Here is a 12,953-nt window from a genome sequence, read left to right on the forward strand (position 1 = left end):
AAAAATGCTAACATAAGAATCTTCAACTATTTTTTTAACCATAAAAGTAATCCCAGTATCTTTTTTACTACCCCACTGTCACAGCTAGCTAATCTCTGGGTCAAGCTCTCACAGGAGAGAGGCTATTAACATTTTGCATGCCTTAAGCAATTGTTGAAGAGATTCATTTTTCCCCAAAAAAGTTGATTGGATATAGATTTATGCCCTCACTCCTTTAGTGACCACTGGTTGGGTAGTTTTGTCATAGCTCCTGAGGTCTTGAAACTCTTACTTTTCTAATATAGTTTATACTTTTAATAAACTAAAAATTAACCAAAAAAAGATGTGTTTTCTGTACGGTATTATAACCTGTTAGAATCCTTCCTTGTCTAAAGCTTTCGAACTCAACTTGATATAGGTAATACATTAAAATTTATTTTCTCTACTTCTCTGATGATGACATCATACCCAGGGAAGTTTATTTACAGTGGGATGCAGTTGGTATTTCCTATCCCAGGTTCTAGGTACCACCTGCAGGATCAACATAGTTGTCCTAATTTTTGACTCTATGCTTCATTCAGAGAGAGCTAATGTAACAAACTTCATTGCTGTTCTACAGTTTGAAAGTCTCCACTGAAGTTAGTTTCCTTCCCATTGGGGTTATAAATGACCTACAGACCCCTGTTGTTTAGAAACAGCTTGTCATTGCAAATCAGCTTAGCCACCCAATTAATGAATTCTTTCAAACACATTGCAGTCCTGATAATTAAAGCCTTTATTTTTCCTCATTATCACAGAAATTCCTCTGGTGACAACTTTATACCGTGCACACCAACTCACCATCTCCATCAAATACAGACTCTAGGTAAATGACAAGTGGAAATGTGCTTGCAGACCAAGCTTTCTGTTATCTGGGGGCCGTTGTTTCTTCTGCTCAGCCTTGTTTCTTCTACTGGGACAGAAAAGCCCTTGGCCCTGAGCAGCAGTGGCACTTGGAGTCCAGGTCAACTGACAGAAGTGCTAAGAGTCCTCTCTGCTGGTGATCATGCACTGCTGAACCACTCAAGAAGCCTCATCAAAACATTGTTGGAGAAAACTGGATGCCCACGGAGGATAAGCCGAACACAAGCAGACTGCAATCTGGTTAGTAAAGGCAGTGAGATCGGGTGCCGTGTTCAAAAAGGAGTAATGTGTTCTCTTGTCATTTACTTTGATAAAGCAAAGTCAAATATAAATCTTCCAACACACAAGTGGGCAGTGCGTTGTGGTATGGTAACTTTCATATTTGGAGGCAGTAAGTTATTCAGTATTGAAAAATAGGCAGACTTTGTGTTTTTTTTTTTTTTAACCAAAATGGTAATGTTTATATAAGCCTTTCTACAAAGCTTCTGCAAGCTTAGAGATACTTATTTGTAAGTGCGAACTTTTAGTTGTCTCTTCTTCCTTCCTTAATTCTTTCTCTGAGCTTGCAATGAACTTGCACATGCTTGGTTAGATAGATACTATTTGTTTTTTATAGCAACATGAGAGTGACCTGATATTTAAGTGCTTTCTCCTGGAGATTGATTGTTTGGTTGTTGTTGTTTAACATTTGACATGGTGGGTAGATAATAAGTTGGATAATTTTCTTAAAAGGGGGGGGGTTCTGAGCTGGGGGGGGGATTCTGAGCTGGGGAGGGGATTCTGAGCTGGGACTGAAATGAGACCTGTGGCTCTTGTGGCCCCTCTGGCAGCCTTTTCCTAGTCCACAGAGTGACTCTCAACCTTGACTCACATCCTCAATACCAGGGTAGGTTTTGCAAAATACCCATGTTGGGATTTCCTGCTCCAGGGATTGAGATTTAACTTGCCAAGGATGGAATTTTTAATAATATTTACAGGTCACTTTAGTGTAAAATCAGTAGTAATATAAAATCAGCATTTAATGTAAAATTCTAATGCTGGGGGGATGGACAGGAGCAGCACAAGAGGTGAGAACCCAAGCCTTAAAATGACCACAGACAAAACACTCTTCAACCTCCCTTTTCTGGCTGGCGAGTTTTATCAGAATGAACCCACTAATGACGATGGAAGGAGGAAAGGAAAGAGGGAGCGAGAGAAAGGTGGAGAGGAAGAAGGAAAGAAGTAAAGAAGGAATAAACAACTCTCCCTGAGCCCCCCATAAATTTTGACAGATTTTTCTCAATTATGCTTAGTTATAGAGGAAACATTTCTTGGCCCAGTGCTTTGTTTTTTTTCATGACAGAAGGGTCTTGCTAATGGAGAGAATTTTTCTCTGCTCTGTGCAAACAATAAATAATTCAACAATTAGTAAAATTCCCAAGGGTTCCCAGAGAAAACATGTGTTATAGTGGGCGACTCATCTGTGATGACATTAATTTATATATAGAGCAGCATAAGACTTCCCACTGGAAATAAGTGGGAGTCATATCACATTAATGTCCTCTGAGAATTTGCTTCAGGGAAATGTTCTCCTCTAATGACACGAAATGCCTTATTAAGGCTGGCTGAAAATTAGTTTAGCAGGGGAAATATAAACATGCAAAATTGTTCTCCAATTTTTTAGAGGGGAGAGAGGTTGTTTTGCACTTTTGGTGCAACATTTTCTGTGACATTATCAAGAGGTTGACTGGTTTTGCTTCCGTTTGCACTAGTTGCCTTCCTAGGCATAGAAGCTGTCTTTTAGTTTTGCCTCCATGCTGCTGCTGCTGGCTCTTTGTCGGAGTCGCTCAGAAAGCTGCAATCACCCACATGGCCCATAAGCAGGGAGCCTACATAGTCTCTCCATGTTATTCATCAAACTCCAGGGAGAAACAGTGTCCTATCGATTTCCCAAGTACCTGTGTTTTGGTGCAGACCTCAGGGCTTCAGCTTAAGATTCATATTAGAAATTCTGTGGTTAAAAAAGGTGTTTGAGTCTGTATCCTTAAATGTCTGACAAAAAGAAGAAAGTATAGATCTTGAATTAATGGGGAGTAAAAAAGTTCCCAATTTTACATTAGATTTAGGTAAAATCTGAATTCATTTTCTTAAATCAGCCTGACATATTTGAGAGCACTGTGCATTTACAAATAAATCCATTTAAGCTGAGGTCTCGGTAATGGGTAGTCTTGCTCTATGGTGTCTTCTTCCTATTTTTAATGAGAAGGGTTACAATGGAGGGATGCTATAACTCAAAAAGAATAAATTCCATTTCAGTAATGGTGAAAACTAAAACCCTACAAGAGGTCCGGTGTGTTGAAGGGAAAAGAACCTGCTGAGTAGCGTCAGCCAACGCTTACCTGGCACCTGTTAGCTGTCAGGGCGCTCTAACCTAGGCTTCCTCACCTGAAAGACAGTGAGGACCACAGGGCTATGTATGAATGAGCTTGGACATGGGAGCTCAAGTTCACCCCATCCCCTTAAGCAGTCTCTGTCCCCTGACAGTCCCTCTACCTTACAGCCATGCTGGGATCGCTCCTTTATCAGGGACACTGGAGCAGTGCTTGTGAGGTGCCTCCATGCTGCCCAGAAAGAAGATGCTCTTCAGCATCCGCCTCCTGCCACCTCTCAGTCCTTCCCAAAACTGCCCCAGGTCCTCGCGGCTTTAACCAAGCTCTCCAGGCGATTCTGTTGGGACTATATGGACGAAAACCACTGTTTTAATGTTCCCCCTCCCCCCATTGTCAGATCTCTCATATGATAGTGTCAAGTTTTATCTTAGCTTACTTATCTAGCAAGTTTATCTTAATTCTTCTCAGCTAAGACTTTGCTCTGGGTCACTCAGAAATGTCATTAAATCTGGTAAAGACCCTCAAAAGCCAGTGCCTACTTTCAATTGACATCCTCCCAGTTTTTGCTTCACAAGAAAAAGAAGTGCAATTTCCCTCTTGTATTTTACAGTCAACTGTTAGTTCCCTTCTTGCCACAGATTAAAGAATTTTCAGATTTAAGAATTTGAAAGATTGGATTTACCCATAACTCCAATCAAATTCTAAATAATTTTGTGTGTAAAACCCCTAAATTTTATCCTACAGATTTGATAATGCCTTATTACTGTAAATGAAGAAAGATTTCCTATTGCTTTTTGTTGCCCAGAGTCTATACTGGCATAAGCAATAAACAAAATTAAATGAAACAATTGGAGAAGTTAACCTGCTATATCTGTGGGGGACAACCACACATGATTACCAACTATCTGGATAGTTCATTTAATTATAAGGGGGGCTGCTTGCACTTTAACTAGTCTTTTCTCAAAGTTTATTTTATTACAGTCTTTAAAACCATTCCAGAATCTGCATTTTCCCCTCTTAAACCTTATGCCTCCACCTGACAAGATTAAAAGTAAAACCAATGGATTATTCCTGAATCAGTCCATTCTTCCTTAACAAAGAATCATTTCACTAGAGTCAGCACCTTGCACAGATCTTAGTGCCTGTGGTGTAGCAGTACTTACAAAATTTTATTAAACATCCTCTCCCAAACACAGCTGAACCACTGCTTTAGCACCTCAAACACCTAACTTTTAACACCTAAAGCAAATCTGTGGTGATGAACTGAAAATTCCAGTGCCCTACCCATCCTCACAGTGTTTTTTTGTCATGTCTATGTTTGTTAGCTCTTCTACAGCATTCTTTGTATCCAGGTAAGCTGACTAAGATTCAAATGTTGTAAAAGGGCACCATGTTTTCTGCCCAGTCATTCAACTCACAACTAAGCTTTTTTTAAAACACACCTCAAAAAGTTAAAGCAAAGATTAGGCAATGTTTGTTCATTCAGCATAACTGAAATTTGTAGTCAGACAAATACAATGCTTCCACAACTATTGAAGATTTTTCAAATCAGAAACCAACTTACCTTCCACTTACATACTTTTTACAATCCAGTTCTGGAACGCACATCTACATGATGGCAGATGTTACCCACTGTCTGTTGTTCCATGCCTGTCCTATTGCAACCCTAGAAATCTATGCAGCATAAACATCAAGGAGAAGCCCCTACACCTTGGATGGGATGAAATGTCCCAAACATTACTTCATGTTGTCAAACCATGTCCAGACCATGTGTGCTTTTTGCGTCATCGATCCATTTCTTCCTACCTACCTGAGCCCAGCAAACAACCTGAATAGCACTTGAAAGTGTATCTTTTTTTAATTTTTAAAAATTTTTTTTACATCATTGTTCATTTTTAAACAATATTTGCTTCCCTCACCCCCTCAGGTGTAGTCCCCATGGAAATTCCTTCACCAATGCACCCGTGCACCATCACCTCAGTCCCTTGTGTTCCTCCCTCCCTCCCTCTGATCCCTCTCCCTCCTCCTCCCCTGCAGGATGTCTGCTTTATAATTATCTGTTTTTGCTTTGTTGTGCTTTGTACTATTATTAGTTTTTTTATACTGACATCTTATTTGGTTCCCCTATATTCCTGCTGTAAGTGAAACCATCTGATATTTTTCTTTGTCCTTCTGATTATTTCTTTTTTTAAAATTTATTTTATTTATGTATACAAAAACTGGGGTATAGGCCAGAGGTGCAAGGAGGTGAGAGGATTCACCAGAGACAGAGTGGGGAGCAGAATAGGCAGACTGACTGAAATACACTGCTGAGGGGAGCAGCAGGTGAGACAGGAGAGGTCTGCTGCACCATGTGGGTCACCTCCCTGGCCGGGGATCGAACTTATGCTACAGTGGCTGCTGATAGCTTCATAGTGCTGCATCTTAACCCCTTGCGCCACCAGGGAGGCCCTTCCTTCTGGCCTGTTTCACTGAGCATAATTCCTTCTAGCTCCATCCACATTGCTGCGAATGGCATGAGTTTATACTTTTTGATTGCTGAATAATATTCTATTGTGTATATATGCCACATCTTCTTGATCCACTCATCAATTTTGGGGCATCTGGGTTGTTTCCAGGTTTTGCCTATTGTAAATAGTGCTGCAATAAACATAGGGGTACAGGTGTTCTTTTGAATCAATGTTTTTGTGTCCTTTGGGTAGCTCTGTAGGGGTGGAATTGTTGGGTCATATGGCAGCTCCATTTTTAGTGGACTGAGGAACCTCCAGACAGCTTTCCATAGTGGTTGGACCAGTTTGCACTCCCACCAGCAGTGTAGGAGTGTTCCTTTTTCACCACATCCTTGCCAACATTTGTTGCTTGTTTTTTTAATATGTGCCATTCTCACCATTGTAAGGTGGTATCTTAATGTGGTTTTGATTTGCATTTCCCTGATAGTAAGTGACATTGAACATTTTTTCAACAGGCATATATGCCTGTTGGCATTTGCATTTCCTCTTTGGAGAAATGTCTTTTAAGTTCTTCTGCCCATTTCTTGACTGGATTGTTTACTTTGTTTTTGTTGAGTCATGTGAGTTCTTTGTATTTTTTGTGATCATTCCCTTATCAGTTGTATGGAGTGAAAAAATTTTTTCCCAATCAGTGGGGTGTCTCTCTGTTTTGGTTAATGTCTCTTTTGCTGTACAGAAGCTTTTCAGTTTGACATAATCCAACGTGTTTATCTTTTCCTTGACTTTCTTTATTTTGGGTGATGAGTCTTTAAAAATGTTACTGAGATGTATGTCTTGTAGAGTTTTACCTGTATTTTCTTCTATATATTTTATGGTTTCAGATCTTATGTCCAGGTCTTTTATCCATTTTGAGTTGATTTTTGTGCATGGTGAGAGGTAGTGGTCTAGTTTCATTTTTTTGCATGGGGTCATCCAGTTTTCCCAGCACCATTTATTGAACAAACTGTCCATGTTCCATTGTATATTCTTTGCTCCTTTGTCAAAGATTAGTTGTCCATATAAATGTGGCTTTATTTCTGGGCTCTCTATTTGGTTCCATTGGTCTGTATGTCTGTTTTTGTTCCAATACCAAACTGTTTTAATTATTATGGCTTTATAGTATAGCTTGAAGTTTGGAAGTGTGATACCTCCTTTCTCTTTTGTTTTCATCATAGGGCTTTTTGGCTATTCATGGTTTTTTTGTGGTTCCATATGAATTTCATCAGTATTTGTTCTATTTCTTTGAAGAATGTCATTGAGATTTTTATTGGAATAGCGTTGAATCTGTATATTGCTTTTTGTAGGATGGCCATTTTAATAATGTTAATTCTTCCAATCCATGAGCAGGGGATGTCTTTCCATTTCTTTGTGTCTTCTTCTATTTCTTTTAACAGTGTTTTATAATTTTCTTTGTATAGTTCACCTCTTTTGTTAGGTTTATTCCCAAGTATTTGATTTTTTTTTTGTTTCAGTTATAAAAGGATGGTTTTCTTGATTTCTTCTTCTTCAGATTGATTGTTTGTGTATAGTAAAGTAACAGGATGCAAAATCAACACACAAAAATCAGTAGCCCCTCTATACTCAAATAAACAATTTGAAAGTTTATCATTAAGAACTCTTTTAAGCCTTCTGGGGGCCTCCCTGGTGGTGCAAGGGGTTAAGCACAGCACTGTGAAGCTGGCTGCAGCCTCTGCAGAATGAGTTCAATCCCTGGCCGGCCTGCGAGCAACCCACATGACACTGCAGACCTCTCCAGTCTTGCCCACTGCTCCCTCAGCAGTATGTTTCAATTAGTCTCCCTATTATGCTCCCCACTCTATCCTCTTGCTATACCCCAGTTCTTGTATGCATAAATAAAACAAATCTTTAAAAAAAGAACTCATTTAACCCTTTAACTGTAACTTACAATCTCCTAGCCTCTTAATCCATCTCTCTTCCTATCAAACAAAAGGGAAATAAATTACAGGGTGAAGGGACTGCACATCAAATCCATAGATGTGTTCATAGCTGTTGTGCTCAGTGTCATAAAACAAAGGCATAAAAGAATAAGGTCTATCATTGGCAGAGCAGGAATTAAGGCTGAGCAGTTACTACTGTTGGCTGTGTAACTTTAGATACGTAAGCTATTTTCATTTAAACTCAACTTTTGCATATACTTTGGATACACCATGCTCAAAGAAGGAAACATGATTGATTCTCTGCAACATTCTTGTATACTGTACACAAATGTACCTATTACTTTATTCACTAAACATTATATAATTGGGTAATTGGTACTCTACATATTTTGTATTAAGCAGATATGCTAAGCATTTTATTTTTGTGGGATTTTTCTATAGGCTGGAGACATATTGTTTTTCCATTTAAAAAAATGCAATGTGTTCACACTATTGAAAAACTCATGATCCAGGCTTTTCCAGCACCAGTTAGATTTATACACCAAGTTATACCTGAATAGATCAGGTGTCCTGGACTTCTGGCTTCCAATATCACCAACAGTTTGGTTTCAGGGAGGTTATTTGGCACAAAGAATGTTATTTACACTTTGTTTCCATTGATTTACCTCCTTGGGTCTAGGTATGAGTCCTATCAACAGCTCTCAATGGGGTCAGGGAGTTAGGTCTTCATCTTAGTTTTGATCTTGGTGGGGAGTCGTGTTCCCTGTTACTGAGTTCTTTTACCCTTGCAGTTTGGTTGGCAAGAGACTGGAATTTGTGTGGCTTATGAAGAATGTGATTAATGTGTTGCTGTAGAGATGGATGACATGTTTTTTCTTGATTTGGATGGTATGTACTAGAAGTCACCCAGGGGTCCACACAGAATACATGCATTTAGAACCTCTGAAATTTCCACTGCAGAAGAAAATAGATCAATGATATTATAAATTGTCTCACAGCAGGACCTTCCTTCTGGGATTCAGGACAGACACCCCCTATGCTTCTCGGCCTTTTGGCTAAGATCAAGTGCAGAACAGGCATTAATTGATACTTTCACTCTGAGGCTGGACTGCTTCTGAAGTCCCAGGAGGATTCTCAGAGGCTTCCCAACTGTCTGTGAAGAAAGACAGCTTCTGTCTTCTTGGGAACGCTTCCCTTCCACTACCCCCTGTGTCTATGATTTTCTTACTGTGCCTTCACAATATCCCAAACGCCTTCTACTACATGAACTTCTCAGATTAGAGTAGCTAGGTGTCTGACTGATTTGTGAAACAAATAAAGCACTGTGGAAATATTTTTAGTAATTTTCTTAGGAATGATAAAAGAGAAGCAGATGGTGTTCATTCATTTCATTTTCAGACCTCATAAGTGCCAGGCATTGTGCTAGACGCTGAGTATAGAACTGTGCACAAAGCAGATGAAACTCCTCTTTAATGGGCCACTTGTTTAGTGCCATGAAGAAAATAAAGACTTTATGTGCTAGAGCTGCCACCAACTGTGTGAGCACTTAAGTATGACTCGTCTGGGTTGTGATATGCACGTAAGTGTAAAATACACACCAGATTTTGAAGACTTAGCACAACAAAAAATATGGTTAAGTAGTTCATTAATTTTTTTGAATTTTGCCTACATATTGAAATGATTGGTTTTGCGTATAGGTTTCAATAAAATATATTATTAATAATTAATTTCACCTGTTCTTACTTTTTAAAATATGGCCACAAGAACATTTAAGTTGTTCTCAATGTGTGGCTCAGATTAGTGACTTGTGTGTTTCTTGGAGCAGTCCTGTGCTGGAGGACATGGGGTGGGTGGGGGCTTTCTATTTTGGACTGAGTGTTTGGGGAATGTATCTCCGAGGCAGCCGATAGATAACTTATGGTGTTGTATTTGAAGAGAGAAGCACTCCAAGGGACAAGGGCCCCTTTGGAGGACATCATTGTTACTAAAATGTCTAGTCATGCCTCTCTTAATTGAATCTGGCTATTTAGCCGCTCTCATAGGAAGCCTTTCCTATCCATAGAAAGGGATTCATAGGAAGGGATCAATAAAAAGCAATGGAGAGCCTTTGATCACTAGTGTTCTAGAACTACAGCTGACCCTTGGACGACTCAGGGGTTAGGGGCATCAACCCCTTCTTCTACACAGTCAAAAATCTGCCTATAAATTTTGATTCCCCCCAAACTTAACTACTAATACCTGTTGTTGACAGAAAGCCTTACCAATAATACAGTATGTTACAAGTATTATAGACTGTATACTTAAAGGAAGCAAAGGAAAATGTTAAGAGAATGATAAGGAAGAGAAAATGCATTTACAGCACTGTACTGTTTTTATCGACACACTTAATTTACATGGCCTGATTACAAGAAAATTCAGGGGTAAGTTGACCCACACAGTTAAACCCACGTTGTTCAAGGGTCGATTGTATTTGCTAGCTTTGTTTTTTGTTTTTTGTTTTTTTTTTTTCTTCCCACAGTGCTTTGAACCAGATGCTCTGTTACTAATCGCTGGAGGAGATTCTGAAGAACAGCTCAGAGAGGAAGTGGTCCAGAGAGTTTCTCTCCTCCTGCTCTATTACATTATTCATCAGGAACAGATCTGTTCTTTAAAACTCAACATGAGTAATAAAGAGTATAAATTTTACCTACACAGTCTCCTCAATCTCAGGCAGGATGAAGACTCCTATTTCCTTTCACAGAATGAGACAGAAGATATTTTGGCTTTCACCAGGCAGTACTTTGACACTTCCAGAAGCCAGGTAAGAGGGCAAAATAGCTGACTGGCTCTACTGCTAAAGACACAGTCTCAGAGCTTATTTGGCCCTAAAATATTCAGTGACTCGTAAGAGAGGTAAGTGTATGGTGACATAATTAAAAATTCTGAATCTAAGAAGGGAAATGTAATAACTAGTTAAGGTTAGCTTTGGCCAGAAATCAGGTGGGTAGTGGGAAGGTAGCTCAGGTGATGGGCCAGCTTGCTTCTCCTGAGTTCCTGAGCATTAAACATGTGTGATTGTGACCGAACTCCCAGGACTGAGCTGTGGTGATGAGGGCAGTGTCTACTTCCTTGTCTCCTGGCCAGGGATGGAGAAGGTAGAACCAGTTGGAGAGTGATAAATTTATGATTAGTTATTTCACCAAAGAAGCAGCTTGCAAATAACATTATTCATGACAGTCAGTGCTAGACAGTATCTCTTTTGTGACTTTTGATTGCATATGTTAAGGAGTTCGTTCAAGTGCTTTTCTTCTGTCACAGCTCCCACTCTTAGGAAAAGGGCGCCTGGTCCCCTGTGGACTTCATTATTGTTCCAGCAAAACTGGCCTTCTGCCTTGCAGTGGGAAGTCTGAGCAGACAAAGTTTGCTTGACTTAAAGATTTTTTAGGCCATATTTTCTTTTTTAAGATTTTATTTATACAATAGCTAGGGTATAGGCCAGAGGCATGGGAAGGTGAGAGGATTCACCAGAGACAGAGTGGAGACCAGAACAGGCAGGCGGACCGAAAGCACTGATGAGGGAAGCAGTGGGTGAGACAGGAGAGGTCTGCCGCACCATGTGGGTATCTCCCTGGCCAGCTGGGACTCGAACCTGCACTGCAGAGGTTGCAGACAGCTTTGCAGTGCTGCGCTCAAACTGCTGCACCACTGAGGAGGCCCTAAGCCATATTTTCTTAAAGAATAAATTGAAGAGCTATCTATCCGCAAGTTTTCAACAGTGTGGCGCAACATGTTTTTTTCCTTGAATTATTCATTAACATGTGTCTTAGTCTGTTTGGGCTGTTATAACAACATCATAAAAACTGGATAGTTTATAAGCAACAGAAGTTTTGTTCTCAGTTTTGGAAGGTAGGAAGTCTGAGATCAAGACACTGGATAGATTTAGTGTCTAGTGAGAGTCTGCTTTCTGGCTCATAAACAGTCTTCCTCTCACTGTGTCCTCAGAATGTGGAAGGGGCCTTTTTATATGGGTACTAATCCCATTCATAAGGACTTCACCCTCATAACCCCCTAAAGACCCCCACCTCCTAATATTATCACTAATATTAGCAGTTAGGATTTCGTCATATGAATGGGGGGGGATGTGCATAAACATTCAATCTCTAGCAACATGTATAGCTGGAATTTGATTCCTGGCCTCATTCTGGCTTCTAGGAGCTCTAGTTTTCTGTGCACTAATGCTACAGCCTAATGACCAGTAAGCAATCCTCCAATCTGATGTAAATATGTTTACTCCTCTCTTGTTATTGGCAGAATAAATGGAAAGACTATTTATTAAGGACTTTTTGAAAATCATTTCAGTAATTCTAATCTCATAATTTGGTCACAACTTTGTTTCTATTTTCAATTGAGAAAATGGGCTTCTGTCATAGAACTCCATTTTCTGCTTAAATAAAGAGGTATGCTACATATAATTTCTCCCATGCGGCACCTATAGATAAAAGTTTGATGTGAAGTAGTCACTAGGATTCTAGTCATCCTTTGTTATTGCCTTTTTTTATGCAGGTTAAGTGGCACTTAAATGTAGATGGTGTGTATGTATTCAAGGCAGATTTCTGATTATCCAATGCATTTTGCAAATACCTGGGCTTCCAAGTGTTTGTGAGATACAATATTTATAGACCAGAATAAAATAATTCAATATTTTGCATAGACATGCTTTTGCATATTCCATCAAAAAGATTGAACTCCATAATCCTTTGCTAGGCCACAGACCAATGTTCTGGAGGATGCCTCTGTTTCCAATTCCTGGAGGGTCCTTTACACCTTTAATCTGGGATTTCTTTAGGAATTCAATTAATCTAGACTTTTACAGCAGGCTTGTTGGAATAGAGACCATACTATTCTCTCCAGTTAGGATATGTCAGGTCACAGAAGGTGCTGGAAATCCAAGTCCAAAAGTATTAGCATTTCCCCATCCCTACCTTCACAGGACTCAACCTCCATAGGCCAACCCACTAACAGCTGCTCTAACTGGACTTTACCCATTCACCAAGAGAAAGAAATTTACATCATTGTACACTCATGTGGCCATCCTCCCTGATAGCCCAGAATGTAAATGTCTCTCTATTCCTTCTTTCTCCTATCTACATTGCTTTCTTAGCTTCTCAACTCAATCTCTTAATGTTCTCCCCCTGTGTCTCCATACTTTCATTTGTTTGCTGTTTCGATGGCAAATGAACAAGGACTTGTACATAATTCTCCACTAACCCTACCTCCTTTATGGAAGCTCGGCCTTCTTGACTACATCTAAGGACTTCTAGGTTGGAAACAGTGGT

At 39.7% G+C, this 12,953-nt stretch overlaps 1 protein-coding gene across 3 annotated transcripts in view; it reads left to right on the forward strand.

The window, feature by feature from the left end:
• Positions 1 to 861: 861 nt before the first annotated feature.
• SLC39A12 (solute carrier family 39 member 12) overlaps positions 862 to 12,953 on the forward strand; it is a 57,357-nt gene continuing 45,265 nt past the window's right edge. For all 3 annotated transcript variants that reach the window (XM_037511494.1, XM_037511495.1, XM_037511497.1), the window contains exons 1-2: positions 862 to 1,122; positions 10,157 to 10,438. In XM_037511494.1, coding sequence (XP_037367391.1) covers positions 862 to 1,122; positions 10,157 to 10,438 — 543 coding nt within the window. The remainder of the gene's footprint in view (positions 1,123 to 10,156; positions 10,439 to 12,953) is intronic.

Source organism: Talpa occidentalis, unplaced genomic scaffold, assembly GCF_014898055.3.
Source record: "Talpa occidentalis isolate TD23 unplaced genomic scaffold, MPIMG_talOcc4v2.1 talOcc4.14, whole genome shotgun sequence".
NCBI lineage: Eukaryota > Metazoa > Chordata > Mammalia > Eulipotyphla > Talpidae > Talpa > Talpa occidentalis.